Here is a 20,842-nt window from a genome sequence, read left to right as displayed (position 1 = left end):
ATCAGACCCCTGTCTGTGGTCCCCTGGTTAAAGAGCTCCCTAGCAGTATGCCTATACCTAGAAATGGCCCTAGGCAAGTAATAGTAATAGTAGGCAAAGAGTTTAAAATCTAGAATCAGTAAACTCATATAACAAAGTCTTCTCTTACTATTTCTCCCTCCCTAACAAAAGGAAGCAAGATAAAAAAAACCCTGATAAAAATGCACTAAAAATGCAGTTCAAGCACAGTAAAATACAGCACTGTAAAAACAAAAACACAAAAACAAAAAAAAAAAACACGTTACACATTATAGTATAAACAAGCGCTTAAACTGAGTTATCTGGTAATAGAAAAATCCTTTAGTTGGGGTGCTGTAAACCTGTAATAGCTTTTGAATATGTCAATGTGACAATAATATTTTAATTTTTTTTCCCTAGCTCAAGCGGGAGTCTGAATAGCTGATTTGTTGGCTGAGTATATCTATCTTAACATTCCTTAAATAAATCGTTAAAATACAATCAAAACAAAATCATGCCTCTTATATAAAAAAAACCAAACAAAACATTTTTTTAATACCATGGAATGCAAAGTAATGTACCTCTTGGGATAATTTGGGGCCAGCAATATCTTATTATCTCAGATATACAGTATAGACTTTATCACTCCACCCTGCTCTCCCCGGCTGTGACCTCACTCTGCGTGACTTTATTGTGTTTCTATTGCAGGCCAGAAATTACCATGACGTATGAACCAATAACCCACAAGCTTCACAGGTAACACCTTGCACTGGAATTTCTTAAGATTTTTTTTATATTTTTAAGGGGGAATCAAATGTTTTCTTTTCCTGAAGTATTCATTTTATCCACTTGCAGCTCTTACAGGAACAAAATTCCATTATATAGAATCTGTGTACAGTTCTTAGTGGTATTTCTTTTTTCTCTTTGTGGTTTTTTAATGGCGTTTTGAAGTATGACGTCAATTGGTTACCTAAAAAAAAGGTTTTACACACTGCAGGAAACAAAACAATGGAAGACATTATTAGAAGACATTATTGAATACAAATTTAAATGTCAGCCCATGTAATTCTCCGAAATATGTTTTTATTTTGGAAAATTTGAGCCAAGAAAAAGGCAGAGATAAGGTATGCAAAAAGATGTGTATGGGAAATACCTGCAAGGTGGTGGGATAAGAGGGGAAGATGATAGGAAGAAGAAATAGGCTGATGGCGTGGCAATAATCAGTAGGCATCATGAGAGCAGTTGCAGGTTAGTAGCCTCTTATCTAAAAAAGTACAGTTCACATGGTGCTTAATACTTTTTTGCATTCTATATTATATGAAGGTGTACAATATCATCTCCCAAGTATGTGTGATTTATTCACTCTTTCTGCCTTGTTAGGCATCCCCAGTTTTTAGGTTCTACATTGTTCTCTTGATGCTATAAAATCACATAGTACAGCAAGTGTAGATGCATCACTAGTATGCGCACCTTTAGGGTTCTTTATCTCCTTTCTACATAACCGGTTCTGATATCTCGTTATACTAGTTGTAGCACTTCATACATGTACGACATATGTGGAGAAAGCTGTAACACATTCTGAAGCACTTGGATTAAATTGACCATAAAGTCCACAAGCTGAATTGACTTTGTATGTCCTGTTTGTATTAATGCGGTGTTCTGGTTCTGTTCCCTAGTCAGAGAATCAATAGGCAATGAATGGACTGTTCATTTTTCACAGCATATAACCCCTATTCCTGACACCCCCTTTAAACACACATTTTTGAAAATGTTAGTAGGATAGCTTAAGAACATATAGAGCAGGTACAAATACAAATCTATCTGGTTCTTTACCTGTCCCTTTGGAAATGTTGAAATTTCCTGTGGATTTCCATCATGCTCAATGTACCTACTTTCAGTGCTCATTAACTTTTTTTTTACATAACCAGATTGTCAGATGAATGCAATTTTATAGATTTTAGCTCACAGGATCTGTAGAAGACCACATGCTCGAATCTTAAGAGGACCGCTTGGCCAGATCTTTAGAAGATCACTTGAAATCTTTGATGTCATTAATTGGTCACATTACTTAATTGCTGCTCTCTTCCTAGCAAGAGAAGCCGTGAAGCCATCAAGAAAGTGATGGCCATTAAGTTGCAGGTTACAGTTGCACCTTGGCTAATTCTTTCGCTGATGACTAGGGATGAGCGAATGAGAATATTAAGTTCGATCTTGCGGCGAATTGGGCCTTTCTTGCTTACCGAAAACGCAAGCAAGAACGGCCTTCTGATTCGCTGAGAGGTCAAGCTTCATGCAGCCCTGGAAATCCTCTGCGATCCCCTGGCACTAGAGGTTAATTGTTAGCCCTGCAGGTCGTGCCGGCGCCGCTGCTCCTAATTGCAGGCACGGGAGCCGGGTCCTATCTTTCAGGTAGAGTACCCCCAGTACCTGTGTTCCATGAGTTTCCTTTCTGCTGGAGACTTGCACTGGTGTTTGAGCTGGCGTGGGTGTGTCTCTCTTCATCTATGAGGCCACACATACACGCCCTCTGTTTCTACAGCGTATGGCTGGATCTCTGCTAGTATTTAAAGGTACTTCCTACTACAGGAAGTTGCCTGAGCAATCTCATGGTTTTAGCTTGTCTGACTCCTAGTGCAAAGGTCCTTCCTCTGTCTGCTTTGCTGTGTACCGGACCTTGTTTACTTACCCTTGGACTTTGTCTGTTTGCCGCCTGACCCTGACCTCGGATCTTGTTTATGGACTTTGTCTGATTGCCACCCCCCTCACAGCCACAGCTGCAATCATTGAGAAGATGTCCAGCACAGGACAACTTCCTGACATTGTAATATAAGTATCTCTTACAAATGATACATACTTATATTGCGGAATTAAGCAGAGAGCTCAAAGCTCAGGAAAAGAACATTGCTGGCGCACAATAACTCTGTCATTCAAAGCTTAGGTTATTATTAATATTATTATTATTATTATTAATGAACAAGATTTATGTAGCGCCAACAAATAATGCAGCACGGAAAGTTCATAACCTACTATTTAAATAAAAGAGATGATGTTTCCAGAACACCAAGATATAGCAAGAAGGCGATTACATAGAAATGATTTGGGGAGGGGAGTATAAGGACAGATCAGAGCAGTTCAGTATTGTTAAAAAAGCCCTAGGATAACTGTAGGACACAGAGGTTGATTAAATATAGGCAGAAAATATTCTTAGGCTGTTCACTTAGCTAAGCACTTTTTTTTTTGTGCAAAGCAAAGTTTCCCCCAGCCTAGTGAAATGAATGAAGATAGGATTCTCTTAACAAAGAATACCTAATAATGTGCAGGAAAATGTAAAAAACAAAAACATGATTTTTGTATGTGATTGGATGGTTAAAGTCAGTGTAGTTTCACTGCATTCACTTTCACCCACTCCCTTTTACACCTGTCAATACAAATCTCTGGTTCTGCATAACCCTATACATCTGCTAGGTGGCAGCCTTTTCAAGAGAACCCAACCAAAGCCATTAGTCCTTCTATTCTTACTGTATGAACAATCCAAATCACGCACACCCTTTATGTTCTACTCGCTTCTACTCTAAAGTCCTACTTTTATTTTTCTGGATTTATAAAGTAAGCATCTATGTATGTCCAATGCAATGTTTGTGGCAAAGTATAGTTTTAAAACTTTTACATAACCTTATAAGTGCTGACTTTTGTTCTTTAATGCTAAATTCCAGGCTTCTCAAATATAGCATTATAGTGTGAGCTAGGAATTCTGAACTAGGAGAAGACACACCATATATAAAAATATGATCTGATATAACTAATTCTGTGTTTGAAAACTCCTTCGGGTGTCCTTAGCTATAATGCATAGGACCGCATTCTCCTCCATCACCATGTAAAAATTAACATAACAATACTGTGGAAATGGTTTAAAATAATACAATAGTCCTTTGCTGGAAAATGCCTTTTGGCTGGTGTTTTCAAGGGGTTGAAAATTTCATTGGTGGTATTTGGTGAGTTAGGTTCACCATAATTGATATCAATTTACAAAATTTAAAAATAAAAAACAGCTTGTAATATGTTTTTATGTTTTTTGTATCTCTGTGTCATTTTTTTTCTATGTCTCCTAATACCACTTTCTGGGAATGTGTAAAGAGTTCTGTTTGCTCATGTACTCATTTTCTAGGATGGGGAGCAGTTATCTAGAGGTCCTCCTATAAAAGGAGGGTTTCCAGAAAAAAAAAGAAGGCAATATAAATCCTTTTTCCCCAACTAACTCCACCAACTATCCTAGTATAGTAAGGACAGGTAGGGCTACATTTTCCCGGCCCCCATTTACAGCCTGCAAGGTTTCAAGGGGCCTGGAAAGGACATGAGGGTGGGCACATGTTTGCACCCCCCATGCCAAGTCTGTTTTTTTATTGGGGTAAAGCTTATATAAATTTTAAATATATATGCTCATATAAATATATGAATTAATACATTTTGAAAAATAAGCATTCTACAACATTAAAGCTTTCCAAGAATACACTCTAAATAATTTGTGTATCCACACAGCTACAACCAACTTTTTTGTATATTTGATAAATATCATGTACTGACTTTTTCCTTCTGTTCTATAAATTGAATAGAATGAGGCTTACAATGGGTCATTTTTGGCACAAGAACAGGTCCAGGATAGTTGAAATAAGCTTTAGTAACCCTAGGAACCATATAAAGCTAATGGCACCATTAAAAACCAACACTTTTGCCTACTAATTGACTTCAATGTATTCACATAAATTGGTAATGTTTTTCCAAAAGTTCTAGAAGTTAATGAAAAGTAACTTCATTTTAACACCCCTAATCAGCAGTTGTTACTAGTTCCAAAAGCTTGCTTTTTTTTACTAAGTGGTTATACTTGAACCATCCCAAATGTAATCAGAATAGATGTTGTGCATTTGCATTGAGCTGGTAATCAAATACAATGGTGAGCAATACCAAGGCTTCACTGTATGATTCAACTGCCATTCCATCAGCTTCATCGATGTATTCATTGATTTTATCAATAGTAGTTGAAAGCTGGTTTCTTTGAACAAAGATAGTAGTAGTAATATTGCCACGCAATAAAGTTATGTTATCTAACATTTTACGTAAAAATAGAACCTCCTTACATCCTATGACTTCTTCTGACATTGAAAACCTGTGATGTCATCTTCTTTCAATTTTAGCTTACCTAGTGCAGTACCACAAGTTTTCTTATAGACTATTTTTCTTTAAATTACATGTCTAAGGCATATAGTTTGTTTAATTTTTTCAGAATGTTTTACAAGGTGGTCATGAGTTGTGACATCATCCACAAGTACAGTATGTTAAGAAAATTTGTGGCTAGCCCTAAAAGTTAAAACAGATGGATAAACATCAGTTTTGGTCACCTAGAGATCACAGTAAATGTTAATGTTCTGTTCATTCATTCCTACTTCAAACATCCACTGCTGATGTCACTCCTAACGCCATTTCCTTTATTTGTAAAATAGAAAAACAATCCAAAAGAATTATAAGAAATGTGTACTCAAATCTAAAGAACAACACAACTCAGTTCAGCTTTTATTCATGAATATTATCAGTGTGAAATATCTCTGGTTCTCAAATATTTTATGTATGCAATGGAACCATACTGCTCATTTGTTTATTGACATAACTGCTATACGTCTGAATTTAGACATTTTCTGTCCTATGGTATACATTGTATTGCATGAGAAATACAAATGTATGTTTGTTTAGACCTGGAGCAGTTTAACACTATATTATAGCTCTAAATCAGCAAAAGAGTTTGCAGAACAGCTGATATGAAGAATAATTTACAATTTTTCACATTGGCAAATAATATTATAAAGCCAGGCTTAATTGTAGGCAGATATAAAAGCCAACAATGAATGCAACTCTCCAAAATGCAAGCAGTGTCCAGTACCAGTTGTCATTCTACGTGAACGTGTCCAGGGCCCAGCCACATTCCACAGATAAGTAGAGTTCTTATGCCGTACTGAGGTGTAGTGTTAGTATTTGCTTCCTATTGATACCCTAAATAAATTTAGGTGTGTATGTGGATGTGGAGGCTACAAATCCTGGATGTGGGATCAAGCACACATCTGAAGTCTTGGATCTTATTTCTTCTTATAGTATACTAACAAAATATAGTATCATTTTAAGTTGATTTTCACTATATTACTAACTATGCAATACAGGTAGCCCCCAGGTTACATACGAGATAGGGAATATAGGTTTGTTCCTAATTTAAATTTATATGTAAGTATATGTAAATAACATTATTTTAATAAATGCAATTAGGATGCATTAAATTAAAATTAGATGTTTGTCTCAACATATTAACATAAAAACATAAAATCCTGACTGTAAGCTAATCACAAACAAAGCAAAAAAATAAATCTTTATGAAGCAAAAATAAACAATTGCATAGTTTGTCTTGGTCATTAAAGAGTTACAAGAGGCTGCAAAAAGAGCTCATCCCTTAAGATTGCCTACAACCTCAGCTGTGTTTAGCAAAAGATTTGTTCTGCAGGTCATGCACACCGCCCTTCCCCCTTCAAGCCTCCATTCTGCACACAAGTGAGCAGGGAAGCCCCGTTCCTATCTAAAAGGCATCGGTATGTCAGATGTCCTTAACCCGGGGAGTACCTGTTATGAGCTTTTTTTGATCTGCCATGTGACAGCGCTTTACATTGTGATATGCCTTTGTAAAGTGATGTGTATTATGTTGGGGCTATATAAATACAAGTAAATATTAATAAAACAAAATAATCTGCCCCTACAGGGCTCTTTGCTGGCATAGCAAAGTAACAACCACACCCCTCCTAACAGGCATTTTTACACACTACTGCAGAAGAATACAGGGGCAGTGTAAAAGACAGTGGGGTCAACCTTTGGTACATATTAAAGGACATATTCATATTTAGGGTAATAAACTGGGCAATTTCTGTAACTGGAAAGTGAAAGGAATTTTGTTTATGTCGGAGACTTTCCCACACTTCTCAGTAACCAAAAAACTAAAGACAAAGGGTAAGGAATTTAGACCTACCAAGGTGTGGTATAATTCACTTACCTTAGTGAATGTGGAAATAGTTCACTTTACAAAGTTTACCCAATCATGTGCAAGACTGGATAGTTAAAGTTAGTGGAGCTCATTTAGTGGAGCGCAATGTACTGTATATATGTTTTACTCCAGAAAGATATGTATGATTTCTATTTTGTTTTGCTAGTGGACCTGCGGTTTAGAAAGCCTGTCATTCCTAATGGTTTTTGCCATGGGGCCCTATCACACAAAGTTAAAGCCCTGACTCTTGAAACTAATTTACATAAAGAAGTTAGGAATCTTCACTTAAATTGTGTGAAAAAATGTATTTTAACTATTCAATGATATAAAAATTGAAAACACATTCAATCAATGTGTCATTAAAGTTTCCTTTTTCGCATTACAATCTACAACCATGAATAATTGTCCAGTGCCAAATAAATTCAAACTTCTGTTCTCTGTAATATGGCAGCCAACAAGTCTGTAGTCAGAATTCACAGAATTTTTATTTTCCTGGCTTACTTCTGTCGTAGAATTGTGGATAAAGCCTAAGATATAGGGCCTGATTTATTTAAGCTGTGGAGAATACATTTTCATCAGTGAAGCTGGGTGATATAGCAAACCTGGAATTAATTTTTTGAAAGTCATTTGCTATTTGTTAGCAAATGTTTTGAATACTAGACCAGATCCCATCCAGGTTTTCTAGATCACCCAGCTTCACTGATAAAAATGTATCCTCTCCAGCCTTAGAAAGCTTTAATGTTGATGAAATACAAATTCCTTATATTTTAAAACAGATGTATTTCTACGGATATGAACATTTGGTCAGTACCATGCCAACTGTGACCATACTGTCACTGATCTTAACATAATGTGATTTCTTAAATTCCATCCTTTGCCTCTCTGTCTTGCACAGCTCTATATAGTTCTGTCTTGTATTGAAATTACTTGCTGTGATTTCACTGCACACTATAAAGTTCTCATAGTGTGCATAACAAGCTGCAGCTCATCATTTCATGAAATGAGGGCATTTACTATCATCTAGCCTTGTCCTCCTCATCCTTATTGTATCTAGTCCACCCATTCATTCATTGGATTTAATTTTTTTAATTATTGAGGCTCATAATCATATGTGGATGTTATCCCAAATTCCTGTTTGTAGGAAACTATGTACAGCACCCTGTTGCTCCTTCCACCAGTCACAATCCCCCATGTAAGAAGCACAAAAATCAAGTGATGGTGCTAGTCCGTTACTGAGCAACAAATAAATGAAGTATTAACACTTTTCCAACTTTCCAGGGCACATCTGTGATGCTAGGCTCACATATTGGCCTGATTTATTAAAGCTCTCTAAGGATACAATTTTATCAGTGAAGCTGGGTGATCCAGCAAACCTGAAATTGATTTCTTCAAAGGTTTTTGCTATTTGTTAGCAAATGTTTTGAATCCTGGACCAGATCCATTCCAGGTTTGCTGGATCACCCAGTTTCACTGATGAAAGTGTATCTTCTCCAGCCTTGGAAAGCTTTAATAAATCAGGCCCATTGACTGATAAAAAAGCAGGCAACCGTTTTTAAAATTTGCAGCCTTCAGGTGTTTGTCTCAAACGCTGACATTCTGTGTTCTTTCCAAATTTGGAGGATTGTGTCTCATCAAAGTTCCTTTGGCTTTAGAAACGCTGGGTAAGCTACTTCCATAGGTGTCTAAACAAGGCTCTACTTTATATCCTAATAAAATGTAATTAAACTCTGATTTTTTGCAGATCTACAAACTTCAGCTGTCTCATGAGATTTAGCTAAGGGGGAAACTTTTTTTTTTTTTTTACAGCCTTTGAAAGACTTCTTTAGGCAAACAAGTAATTTCAGAAGTATTGAGTGCAATAAATGAACACTGCTTAAAGAGATAAAATATAGGCTATCTGTGACTTGGGACCATCCTGATGATCCTACGCTGATAAGGTCAGCCTCAAATTCCAGAATTGGAGTATAAGGAAATTTCAAAAAAAGTAATATTAATAAACAGTATTTATATATATATAGCATCAACATATTAGTCACTATACAATAAATAGGTGTTGCAAATGACACACAGATACAGTAACACAGAAGGAGAATAGAACCCTACCCAGAGGAGCTTAGAATCTAAGATAAATATTGGGAATCGAGCAGAATGGAAAATTTCCACGTCAATATATCTGACCGGTTGCAGAAATTCTAAGTTACAATTCAAATTATTAACTAGCAACTAATTTAGCTGCAGGACAATGAGAGCTGCAACCCTCTGCCTGCCAGCCTTTGATGAAGCTTCCTGCTACCAGCTGCACATAGTTAGGGTTTAGTGGCACTGCCTATGTGAGGGGCAAACCAATACATATCAGGAGGTGAGGGAAGAACATGTACACAGGTCAATGTACATGGGAACATGGGGAAAAAGACTGTCAAATGTCTGATTGCTCAAATTTTGAATTCTGATCCAAGGTCAGAATAGCTGAAATCCAGGTTGGAATTGACTCTTATCTCCGATCAGAACTATTCAACCACCATTAATTGAGACCCACTCAATGGACTGATAACAGTCACACACTAAAAATAGGTAATATCTCAAAAAATGATTTAGTTTAATTCATATGAAACATGAAAATGTTTTTGCAGAAATACAATTAAATACCATCAGTATAACATAAATTGATCAAACTACATCTTGGACCCATTTTTGGCCTCAGCACTTCTAATAGGGTTGTATCTGTAATGCCAGTGTTAAAGGGAATTTGTCATTAGAGAAGAATAGATTTGGTTGAATTAGTTGATCTGATATACCTAAAAATGCTCTGGCTGTGTGTTTTAGAGTCACAACCCTGGAGCACACGTTCAATGAACTTGGATCAGCTTTCTTTATCTTTATAATAAGAGATTCAGAAAGCATTAAGGTCAAAGTATTTTTTTAGTTCAAGTATGTCATAAGAAACAAAATACCCTGCTTTAGTGCTATGATGAAACTAATGCTAATCTGAGAGTATTGTTACTCTAATCAGGATTAGGGGTGTTTGGAAGAGTAATGATAGCCAGGCAGGCATTTAATTTTTACGTTTTAGGAATGGAAGTAGTATATAAACTCCCCCAATTCTTTAAATGTTCACATAAACTCCCAATGCCTGTGGGAGCAGAGTTTATATTTGGGGTTGCTTCAGTTGGTCAAGTATAGGGTAAGGTATAGGTATAGGGTCAGCAATGCCAATAAAATGAGGTCAGCTGACTACCTAAATATACTGAATGATCACGTTTTCAATCTAAAGATATTTTCTCTCTGGTTGGCTTGGGCATATTCCAAGAAGTCAATGCCATGATTTGTTGTAAAAGAGTAGTTCAGGGGACACAAGAAATTATTTTCACGCCTTAACCTTATTGAGAATTTGTGGGATGTGCTGGAAAAGACTTTACACAGCAGTCTCACTTCCGCATCATCAATACAAGATCTGGGCAAAAAATGAATACAAGGAAATTATTCTTGTGGCATTGTGTAGGCTTAGCAATATCAAAGTGTGCCATAATCAAAGGCAGTCCAATAAAATATTACAGTATGTGACAAGCAGAGCATATATTTATATGTATATCTATCCATTCATATATATATATATATATATATATATATATATATATATATATATATATATATATATATATAGCCAGGACACAAAAAGCTGTGTTTAAGTCAGAAAGTCCACTAATTTCCTAAATCTTGTTTCAATGTGATCTGCTGCAGCAGGATTCTGGTAAACTCTTCACATGTGGGGAAGGGGAGTCTAATACCTAAATCTGTTCTGTCTTACTTTCTCTTACTACTTAACGTATCATGAATCAGATTAAACATAAGCAGATTTGAATTTGGCTGGCAGCTGGTATAAAGTAGCATGGAGACTACAAAAAATGTATCTAGAAGTTATTCTCCTGCTTCTTAAACAAGAATGGACAAGGTATTCACAGGTCACAATAATGGCAAAAGGTATTGAGATTACTGTGTCTATAGCCATCGTGAATAAATGAATCCCTAACCAGGTAGGCTCTGTTATAAGCCTTAAAATCCTCACTGATGGATATGGGGAGGGCAAAGGTCCTACCTGTGTATGCTGTGCATTTACTGTAGAGATAATGATTGCAATCTCCCCTGGTCCTTTATCTGACATGCAATGTCTGTCCCATATCATCAATCGGTGTAGAAATGTGCTTCTTTTCTCCAGGCAATCTTCTTGTATCTAAAGGTTTCATTAGAACAGTTCAAAACAAAAGTTCCATCTCTTTGGACCAAGCAGATTCACAATAATTCACTTAATATTAGTTCTATCCATGGACAGTCCAATTTTGCTTGCAATTAGCCATGTAACCTTGATTTTTTCTGTTTATGTGTTAATTTAGAGATAGATTTTCAGTACTCTGTGTCAGGCTGTTGATGGAGGACTCAAAAACAATTGAAGGTTAAAGACATTGCATGCACTGATGCTCAACATTTTCTTTCCCTTTAGGAGGAAGAGGAGTAACACCGGTCAAACATGGAAGAGGTCTGAGAAAAGCTTGCAGAAAGGGAGCTTCTACCTCTCACCATTTACTGTGAATATCAGTCAGAAGGGGAATGAGGTGGTATATGACAAGCAAGGTGACCCAGAATGGGGTGAAGGACAAAGCTGGAGCATCAGAGCAACCAAAGGGTGTAAGGTTGAAACAGAGGAAGTTGCAGAGCAGATCCTGGGAAAGGAAGCAGGGTGCCAAAAACCAACATTAATCCCATTGCAGTGGGTAACATTTAACACATAATTTAGCAATAAACCATACTCATCAGTCATGTAGGAAAAGCTATCCTCACTGATCTGTTCACCTGGTCCATTGCAGTGGCTATTAGCAAACAAAAATGGCTAATTCTTATCTGTCAATAGATGTATAGCTGCAGAACACCCAGGTCTGTTCCCACTGCTTGTCCATTCCACACATGTAACCTGTATTCATAGGGGGAGACAATTTTCTTTAAGGTATACCTTGAAAATAGAAAAAGAAATAAAAATAAATGAAACAGGGTTGAAACAGTAGTCAATGTTTTTCAAATTTTGTTTTGTTTTTGTTTTTTGCTCGCTAATACTGTTGACATATAGAGCAAGGTATACTTAGCTAATGCATGGTGTCGCTGTTGGTGAATTCTTAGATTGTAAGCTCTTCTGGGCAGTGTCCTCTACTCCTCCTGTGCAACCGTTTGTATATGTCTGTCATTTGCAACTTCTATTTATTGTAAAAGGCATAATACGTTGGCGCTATATAAACACTGTTTGATAATATTAATTAATAATGATTCTATAACACCATAAACTGAATTTGGGGACTGCTCAAGTATAAACTGAAGGATTTGTGTCTTTTCGAAACAGAAAATGGCTCCTCCCTTCATTGAACACATTTCTTCTTCAATCCGGCCAAATTGAGGGATCTGCAAATTCAGGGTCAGTCCTCAGTTGGGATCTTGCGATGTCCGGGAGTTCTCTTTTGACCCAGCGCAGAGGAAGCATCTTTGTCTATTTGCTTCACCTAGCTATGACACCCAACCTCGCACTGCGCTGGCCTTATATCGGGTGACGTAGCCTACTGTAAAGAGGAAAAAAGAGATCTGATGTCACTGTGCATGTGTGAGATCAGCATTTTGTTTTCCCCCAATGTAGTAAAAACTCGGGCATTCATAGAAGGAGCAGCTAGAAGCTTTCTGGGATGCGTGACGTAAAGAAAAAAATCTAAAATTTTTATTTTACATAAAAGGGTTGTCCACCCTGGTTGTAAAGTACAAATTTTGCTGATAGGTCCACTTTAAACTGCTTTAAAGACCCTTAAGAGTTACCTCCCATGAGCTTTAAGTAATTGTCCCCATTGCTGTAGTTTTCTCTAAATCCACACAAGTCAGTACCAATTCCCTGTACAGATGAGCTACCAAAAGTGACATATTACTTTTATTAGCATGATTGTTGTATGAAGATCAGAGATGCAAATCTTGTTGCCTGTCATGCGGTTTGCCTCTCCTGGCCATACAGCAACAATTTGATGTGAACCTGGGAGCTACCTGCCATGGGGATTGACACCGTGAGTCCGAAAAGGACCGAAGTTGGTCTTGTTGTCCAGATAGCTCAATAGTATATGATTAGTGTTATTAACTTGTCACTAACTGTCCCTCAAAGGGGCTCACAATCTAATGTCCCTACCATAGTCATATGTCTTTAATACAGTCTAAGGCCAATTTGAGGAGAAGCAAATTAACCTAACTGCATGTTTTTGGAATTTGTGAGGAAACCGGAGTACCCATACAAACAAAGGGAGAACATAAGATATCTCTTAGATTGTAAGCTCTTCGGGGCAGGGTTCTCTCCTCCTCCTGTGTCACTGTGTGAATCTGTCTGTCATTTGCAACCCCTATTTATTATACAGCGCTGCGTTATATGTGCGTAATAGGTGTGTGTGTGTGTATGAAACTACCATGTGTTATGTCATCCCAGCATGACAATTCAAGATGTCTTAAGGAAGAAAGGAAGGTGGCAGCGCCCTGTGATGGAACAAGGACAGGTAAGTAAACTGAACAGCGCACACCGCCATCTTCTTCTGGCTTTTAATAAGTTCATCACCCAGTCTGGGTGATGAACTTATAAAAAGCCAGAAGAAGATGGCGGTGTGCGCTGTTCAGTTTACACCAGCAAGAAGGAGGATGGAATGTGCGGAATCTATTGGACTTCGATCACCAAGGGTTCAACAACTTTACACTTATAAAGGTGTTGTTTTTTCCATTTTTTTTTTGTTAAATGAAAAATCTGCTTTAGGTCTGGACTCTGTGGTGACCAATCCATGCATGAAAATGATGTTTCATGCTCCCTATACCACTTTGTTTATGGTTTGTGCCTGATAAATCCTGATGATGCCATAGGGGACGGCAAAAAACACATTCATAGAAATACTTTGACGTTAAAGTAGTCAGCTGATCTCATTTTTTGAACTTGGTGAACCTACCCTGACCAGCTGAAGCTATCCCAGATCATAATGCTGCCCCCACAACATTGGTGAATATCTTTTTGTCCAACTGAAATGTCTTTGTTCTCCCTTAGATTCACACACTATATACCAGCATATCACACATCTCTATACAGGTAGTCCCAGGGTTGAGGACAACTGCCAGATACAAACGGGGCTTCCCTGCGCCCTCATTTGCAGGACAGAGGCTTGATGGGGGGGGGGGGGGGCAGGGGTGGCGTACATGCATAACTTTTTAATGACTAGGACAAACTCTGCAGTTTTTTTCTTTTTTGCATATCAAAGCACAGCTTGCTCTAGAAATTAATGAATGTCTAGGTTTTTTTGCTTGTGATTAACTCACAGTGAGGATTTTATACAGTAAATGACACCAGGCTGCCTAATATAATGTTGAGACAAACATCTGTCCTAATTGCATTTATTAAAATAATACATACAAATCCAACTTAAGAATTTAAGGACAATTTACCAACTTAAGGACCTACAATCCCTATCTGGTCTGTAACCCGGGGATACCTGTAGCTGAGACACAATCATAGAACTTCATAGGGAGCTGAGAATTCTCTTCTCTTGGGAACCAAAGCCAACATGTGAATAGAGCAACGCTCCTCCCATAGGCGGGACAGAGCGAAGCCCCTCCCACAGCCGGCTGCACTTTACTCTCCATACAATCCCAGCAGCGTGTGTTGGCTCCGCCCCCTCGCTGAGTGTCTGCAGGCTGAGTTGTGTGCGCTGTGATCGCTGAGTGATAGGCTGCCTGCGCTCCAGTGCGGACCCCAAACCCCGGGCTCTACACCCAGCTCCGCTACAGCAGCAGTAAGTCTACCTATTACTAATGCATGATCAGCACTGCAATGCTCTTACTATATGCATGTAATATAAATTACAGCTGCAGTGTATATGGCATGTATGGGAAGCAGGCTGAGCTAATTCTTACTTTATTCCTTTATTTTAGGGATCAGCAGCCTAAGACAATGCATTCTGCCTGCACACATTTATCTAATTCCTATCACATTCATATCCATTAATTATCTTATTCTTCATACAGGGTACATTCACACAGCCAGCTCTGTCCTGGACCCCCCTCAGCCTTCCAGACCTTCTTGATCATGAATTGTGGAACACAAGCATGGCTCAAAGTAACTGTCCTGCTATTCATAGCTCAAACAGTTGCTGCAATGCTAATTCCTAATGCCACACAATTAGAAAGCCTCCTGGAAAAATACATGGATGAGGATGGCGAGTGGTGGGCTGCCAAACACAGAGGAAAGAGGGCCATAACAGAGAGCGACATGAAGCTCATCCTGGATCTGCATAATAAATTAAGAGGTGAAGTCTATCCACCTGCCTCCAATATGGAGTATATGGTAAGAGTTTATTTTTTTTTACATTTTTCCTAAAGGTTTCCAGTAAATGTACACAAGGTAATTTCTGTTGCTGGAAACAATCTTTGTGATTGTTTCTAATGAGTTCTGTACACATCTCAATTCTGTACAATGGGGAGAGCAGGGGGGAGTGTGTGGCACCCGCTGTGCTCTCCTCTGTTAAAAGCATTCCTGATTGGTCGATCATCGATCCACTAGGATTGATTGATACACGATTGATTGATACACTTCAAGTTGCACGGTGGTCCTGACAATGATTTGACGTGTCTACACAACCTGGATCTGATCATATGCAGATATCAGTTTAGAAAGTTTTGTAACTCCTAACAACCAATCAGATTTCTTGGTTGACTTTACAGAAGCGTGAATGGTTGCAGAGGTTGCAAATCAATGAACTGTCAGTTTTTAGCTGTCTTTCATTGTCTGATTTTCATTCTACTGACAAATATAGGACAGAACACAGATCCTCACCCTAAATACTGCCATACTGCTTTATATATGAGTTACTAACCCTTGCTGGATTTATATGAAAATACTGAAAGTGAAATCAGTATGCATTGTTATGTAGATAGTCCTGCATGTCCTGTGGCTTGGACTAATATAATATATCAGATTGTATGATTGGGTACTGAGGATTAAAAAACATTTTAAAGCATACAACTTCGGGGTTCCAAAAGCTAGAATGCCTCTTGAGGTCCAAGACACCAGACATGCAAGTTTTATTTATTGAGTGTTATTTCTTATTAGTTTAAAATGTGTCTTCTAACTGACCCTTATGGTAACATATGGTAAAGAACATGGTTTTCATGAACATCAGTGCACATGTATATGTGTTTTATTATGGATGACACCCAACCCTCATATACGGTAACCTGTTCTATATCACAGATTTGAATTGTTGGTGTGTTGTAGTACATTAATGCAGGTGTGTGTCTGTTTGCATTGAATGATCTGTCCCAACTCAATGTACCTAAGCAAATGCAAATGTTAGCACAATGGAAATGCCTGAATGGGCTCCAGAAGGAGGGGATAGGGAAATATAAAAATGTTATCCAGAAATCAGTGTAAACCGCCTAGCGATGTCTGAAAATTGATTGGTTGCTTTTGGTATCAGTTAATCAGAAGATCACCATGTGATCCGATCTACTGAATTTTCGCTATTTAGCAGGCAAAGGGTTGCAATGATGCAATGGTTTCAATCACTACAACAAACTGTTTTATGTACTGTTTTCTGACGGGTGCCTTGGTGTTTAGAGGTAACCTTCCCTGAGCTAGGCATAGGTTGCCATTTGTCATTCTACAAATGCCAGCTTCCTGGCTGCCATGATGACCTTCTATCTTTATTACTCTTCCAAATAAATCCCGAACATTTAGAAATGAATCATTTCTGGACAAGTATGCAGATATGGACGTTTTACTTCTACTTTTTGAGTTGTATTCTCTATCTTAGAGTTGGTCTACACGGACGTTTTTAAAAACGTATGTTAACGTTCCTACTGTGTTTACATAAATTTTTATGCACTTTTATTAGCGTTTATGTTTTAAGTGCTTATAAACGCGGGGAAACGCCCCATTGAAATCAATGGAAGTGTTTACCTGTATTTTTACGCGTTTATAGGCGTTGTGCTGTGGTAACCCTGCGTTTTATTTTTTTAAACGTTGCAATTAACGTTTTAGATAACGCTCATAAACGTGCCTCAAGGAAATGTCCTGGTGTAGATTAGCCCATTGGAATGCATAGGAATTTCAAACATGGGCTTTTAAAGCCTCAGGTTAAACGCTGCGGAAAACGTCCGTGTAGACTAAGCCTTGTTCACTTTTTAATCTCCTTTCTTGTTTCTTGAAAGTATGTAAAACCATTGGGTTAGTTTACCGGCCACACAAGGCAAGGATACTCTGGTTCCTCATAAAAACAAAACTTTGAGATCTTAGATTATCCAATATTTCCTTACTTTTATATTAAATTTGGTAAAGTCTTACAATGAATTATGATACAAAGTTGTTGCTTTATATTTTGTTTAATTTGTATTCTTTGAAAAATATACAGATATGAGAAATGTGCAGTTTAGGTAGCATGTATAGGAAGATACAATGCTTTATTTCACCTCCAGTGGTTGTAATACATCATATCACACATTTATGATAAAACTGAACTGTCAAATATCACTCCTCATGTTTGATTTATGTGTGTTTTGCACTTTGCAGTCTTAGATTTTTTCTGTGTCCTATAACTTTCCTGGAAACAGCAATGTCTGAATACATAGCACAAGAACATTTTGTGGGGAAAGGAAGAAAATCATACCATATGCAGTTTACATTGCTGAGGGCATCCGTGTCACCCTTTGGATGTGCTTGCTTCTTTATAATGTCTAGAAAATTTTAGGGACTGTAAGCTTGCTCAGCTAGTTAGATGCGAGGGATGTTTTCATGATTTAAATTAAAGCAGGCCTTCAAAACTCCAATACTGGAGAAGATAGACTTTCATGGGAGCACCTGAAGGATCCAGCAAACCAGGAATGGAGTTCCTAAAAATAATTTGGCAGATGTTTTCAATTTAGGACAAGATTTATTCCATCTTTGCTGGATCACCCAGGTTCTCCCATGATAGACTATCTTCTCCAGTCTTTTGAGAGCTTTGATAAATCAGACCCATTTTTGGAACTTTGCAGAAGTCCTGGAACCATCAGAAACCAATAGGTAAATTTTCATGTCCATCTCTAAATTCTAAAGAGTTTTTACACCCCAAATTTTGGTTAGGATAACCACATTAGGAATAGAAAGTTTGTCTCGATTAGACCAATGGTTGATTGTGTTGTGTTTGAAGCTTAGAAGTTCTCTCTTCTATCTTGCATGTTAGTGAAGGTTGGCATCAGTGCTCTTAAACAGTTTATATTGGTTAAATACATTTTGAGTGTATAAAAGGTGATCAATGTTAGAAGTGTGTTTGTTTACTTTAGAAAGTCAGAGCATCCTAATAGAAACGTTTGCAGAGAGGAGCATTCATTGAAGCACAGGTCACTCTGTAGAGGTCAAGCTAGAGGTCCCCAATTATCAGGAAGTGTGGACAGCTTGCAGAGAGACTACTGCTTCCAGAGAGAAAGCATGCATTCTTCACTAGTTGCTTGAAGTTGTCATCCTCTAATTGAGGCTTAGTAATTCAAAAGCTGCCAGATTTCCCACCTTCATGCTGAATAGCGGTACTTATAGATTGTTTATTTCATAGTCATATGAGTTTCAGCACTGAAAGTCCTATGCATGCTAAAGCCATCTTTAATGAATGTTTTTGGATTGTAGAGGGTAACACACACACAGGGACAACCTACACAAGCATAGGTGTGGAAGTACAGTCTTTAGGTGATGGAGTCTTGGTGGACTCAAGGCTTAAACCTAGAAGTAGTGGGGTAACTGGCTTGGTACATGGTAGTGGTAGTGGTAGTAGTGGGGAACTGGCTTGATACATACCACCCTTGCCCTTGGCTACTGAATACTGACCTGAGGATAAACCATTAGACTTTGTTATGGCTTTTGGTTGATATTCTTTTTTTTATTTTCATTAAAATGTTTTGTAATTCTGAAATCGGTAATTAGTACTCCAGCATACAGAAGTACTTTTGATTAATTCATGTAACATCCCTACTTGTTTTAGTATACCATAAGTCTAAATCCGTTTTTTTTTAAAATCAGATGGGTAGTTAGGCGGTTTCCCAGCATTTCACATGTGAAGGAGCCACCAAGTTTTCTCCTTATAATTGAAACAAATGCGGTTGAAAAGTTTTTTCTTGCAGGTGTTTATCAGGCAGTGTGGTTGGGCTGAGAAGCTGAGAGGCTACATGCAGTGTTGGCCACTTTTCATAGCATTGAAAATGCTCTTCAAACACCTGCTAAGTGGTCTTCCTTCCTTCTTTTCCTCTACTTGTTTTCCTGTGCAAGACAGCTGCACCTAAAGCTTTTTTTATAGGCGTTTGCTATAGCCCAGTAAATGTCTGTGACTGTCTAGAAGCTCTCCTGGATGTCTAGCAGTTGGAATTCCTTGTTCAAGAGAAAAAGCCTTTCTAGTTCCGATCTAACCATAAAAAGCAATATACATTTACATTAAAAGGGTGTCAAATCTATCCCAATAAAATATATATTTACACAATGTCCTTAAGATCCTACTAAAAATTATGTAATGCAAAGGATTGCTTAACCAGAAAAATGCAGATGGAATGCCCAGTCAGGTGGACCTTCACATCATGTACTTATTGGTAGCTTTAAAGGGGTTTTTAAAATAGTTTTGTAAGGTATATACCCAGCTTTAGGACTTTTTCATCCCTGCAATGTGAAATCATACAGTTTGCAGCTGCTCAAACAACAACCATATGGCCAAAAGCGACATGTTGTTTTTGGGAACGATGACACAATCTGCTGCAGCAGAAGTCAACTTCATAAGAAGGTTCCCAAACCATTTCATTTCATGTTTCTTCCTCCAATTGATATCACGCCTAGAATATTTTGAATCCATTCGGTGGCTTTAGGGAAATGAACTTCAGAGTATGTCAATATAGAAATGCATACATAGGAGTGTCATTCTATAAAATTACAGAAAATGTGTGCAGCTAACAGTTTAGACATAAACATTACTTCCTGGAGTTTTTTTCAACACTAAATTCTTCTTTTTTTTGTCAGATACAATGGATTTGTGTTACACATATATAATTTGTGTTTGTATAATAGCTTGTATGATAATATATTTGTGTAATAAATATTAAATAAATACCAAAGGATTCTCTAATCAACAAATACGTTGCAGCTTGTCTTATATTCAGTTACATTTTAGTTATTATCTAAACAAAATGCTGTTGGAGCACATGTAAAGCTAATCCTATATAAAATATATATTTTATTTTTTTTTTTTACATGAAAACAAACATGTACAAAACCAAATTCAGAATAATTAGGAATTTTATCTTCAGCCACTGACTATATTTTCAAAAGTCATTGGATTTGGATGAAACTACTTACAGCCTTTAAAAAAATAGTCCGTATTCTGGTATGTTGGGCCTTTGTCTCTAACAAATAGATGGCCTGTGATGATTACAATGATTGGAATGGTTTGATGACTACTGGGCCCTCACAGTCAAGTGTTTTTCAGCAGATCCCTCCAATGTGGGGGTCCCCAAGCTTAATGTTATTAAACCCTTAACCAGCATCTTTAAGGCTACCACTTTTTGGAGCTTACTGTATCTTTCTTAACCTTTAACATCTGTAGTTCTCTGTTGATATTGGAGATTACCATTGTCTGATTCCTAGGCTAATGGTGGGACAACACACAGTTTAGCTATTCATTACTTACTTACCTGACAAGTAGCCCTGAAGTCATAAAGTCAGACAGC

General features: G+C 37.6%; 1 protein-coding gene across 1 annotated transcript in view; it reads left to right on the top strand.

The window, feature by feature from the left end:
- The first annotated feature begins 14,815 nt into the window (after nucleotides 1–14,815).
- Nucleotides 14,816–20,842, top strand: part of CRISPLD1 (cysteine rich secretory protein LCCL domain containing 1) — a 55,081-nt gene continuing 49,054 nt past the window's right edge. The window contains exons 1-2 of the mRNA XM_072411037.1: nucleotides 14,816–14,901; nucleotides 15,134–15,452. Coding sequence (XP_072267138.1) covers nucleotides 15,195–15,452 — 258 coding nt within the window. The 5' untranslated portion in view covers nucleotides 14,816–14,901; nucleotides 15,134–15,194. The remainder of the gene's footprint in view (nucleotides 14,902–15,133; nucleotides 15,453–20,842) is intronic.

This window comes from Pyxicephalus adspersus, chromosome 5 (assembly GCF_032062135.1).
Source record: "Pyxicephalus adspersus chromosome 5, UCB_Pads_2.0, whole genome shotgun sequence".
Lineage (NCBI taxonomy): Eukaryota > Metazoa > Chordata > Amphibia > Anura > Pyxicephalidae > Pyxicephalus > Pyxicephalus adspersus.
Note: the sequence above shows the minus strand (reverse complement) of the source record. Positions and strands in the feature narration are given on the sequence as shown.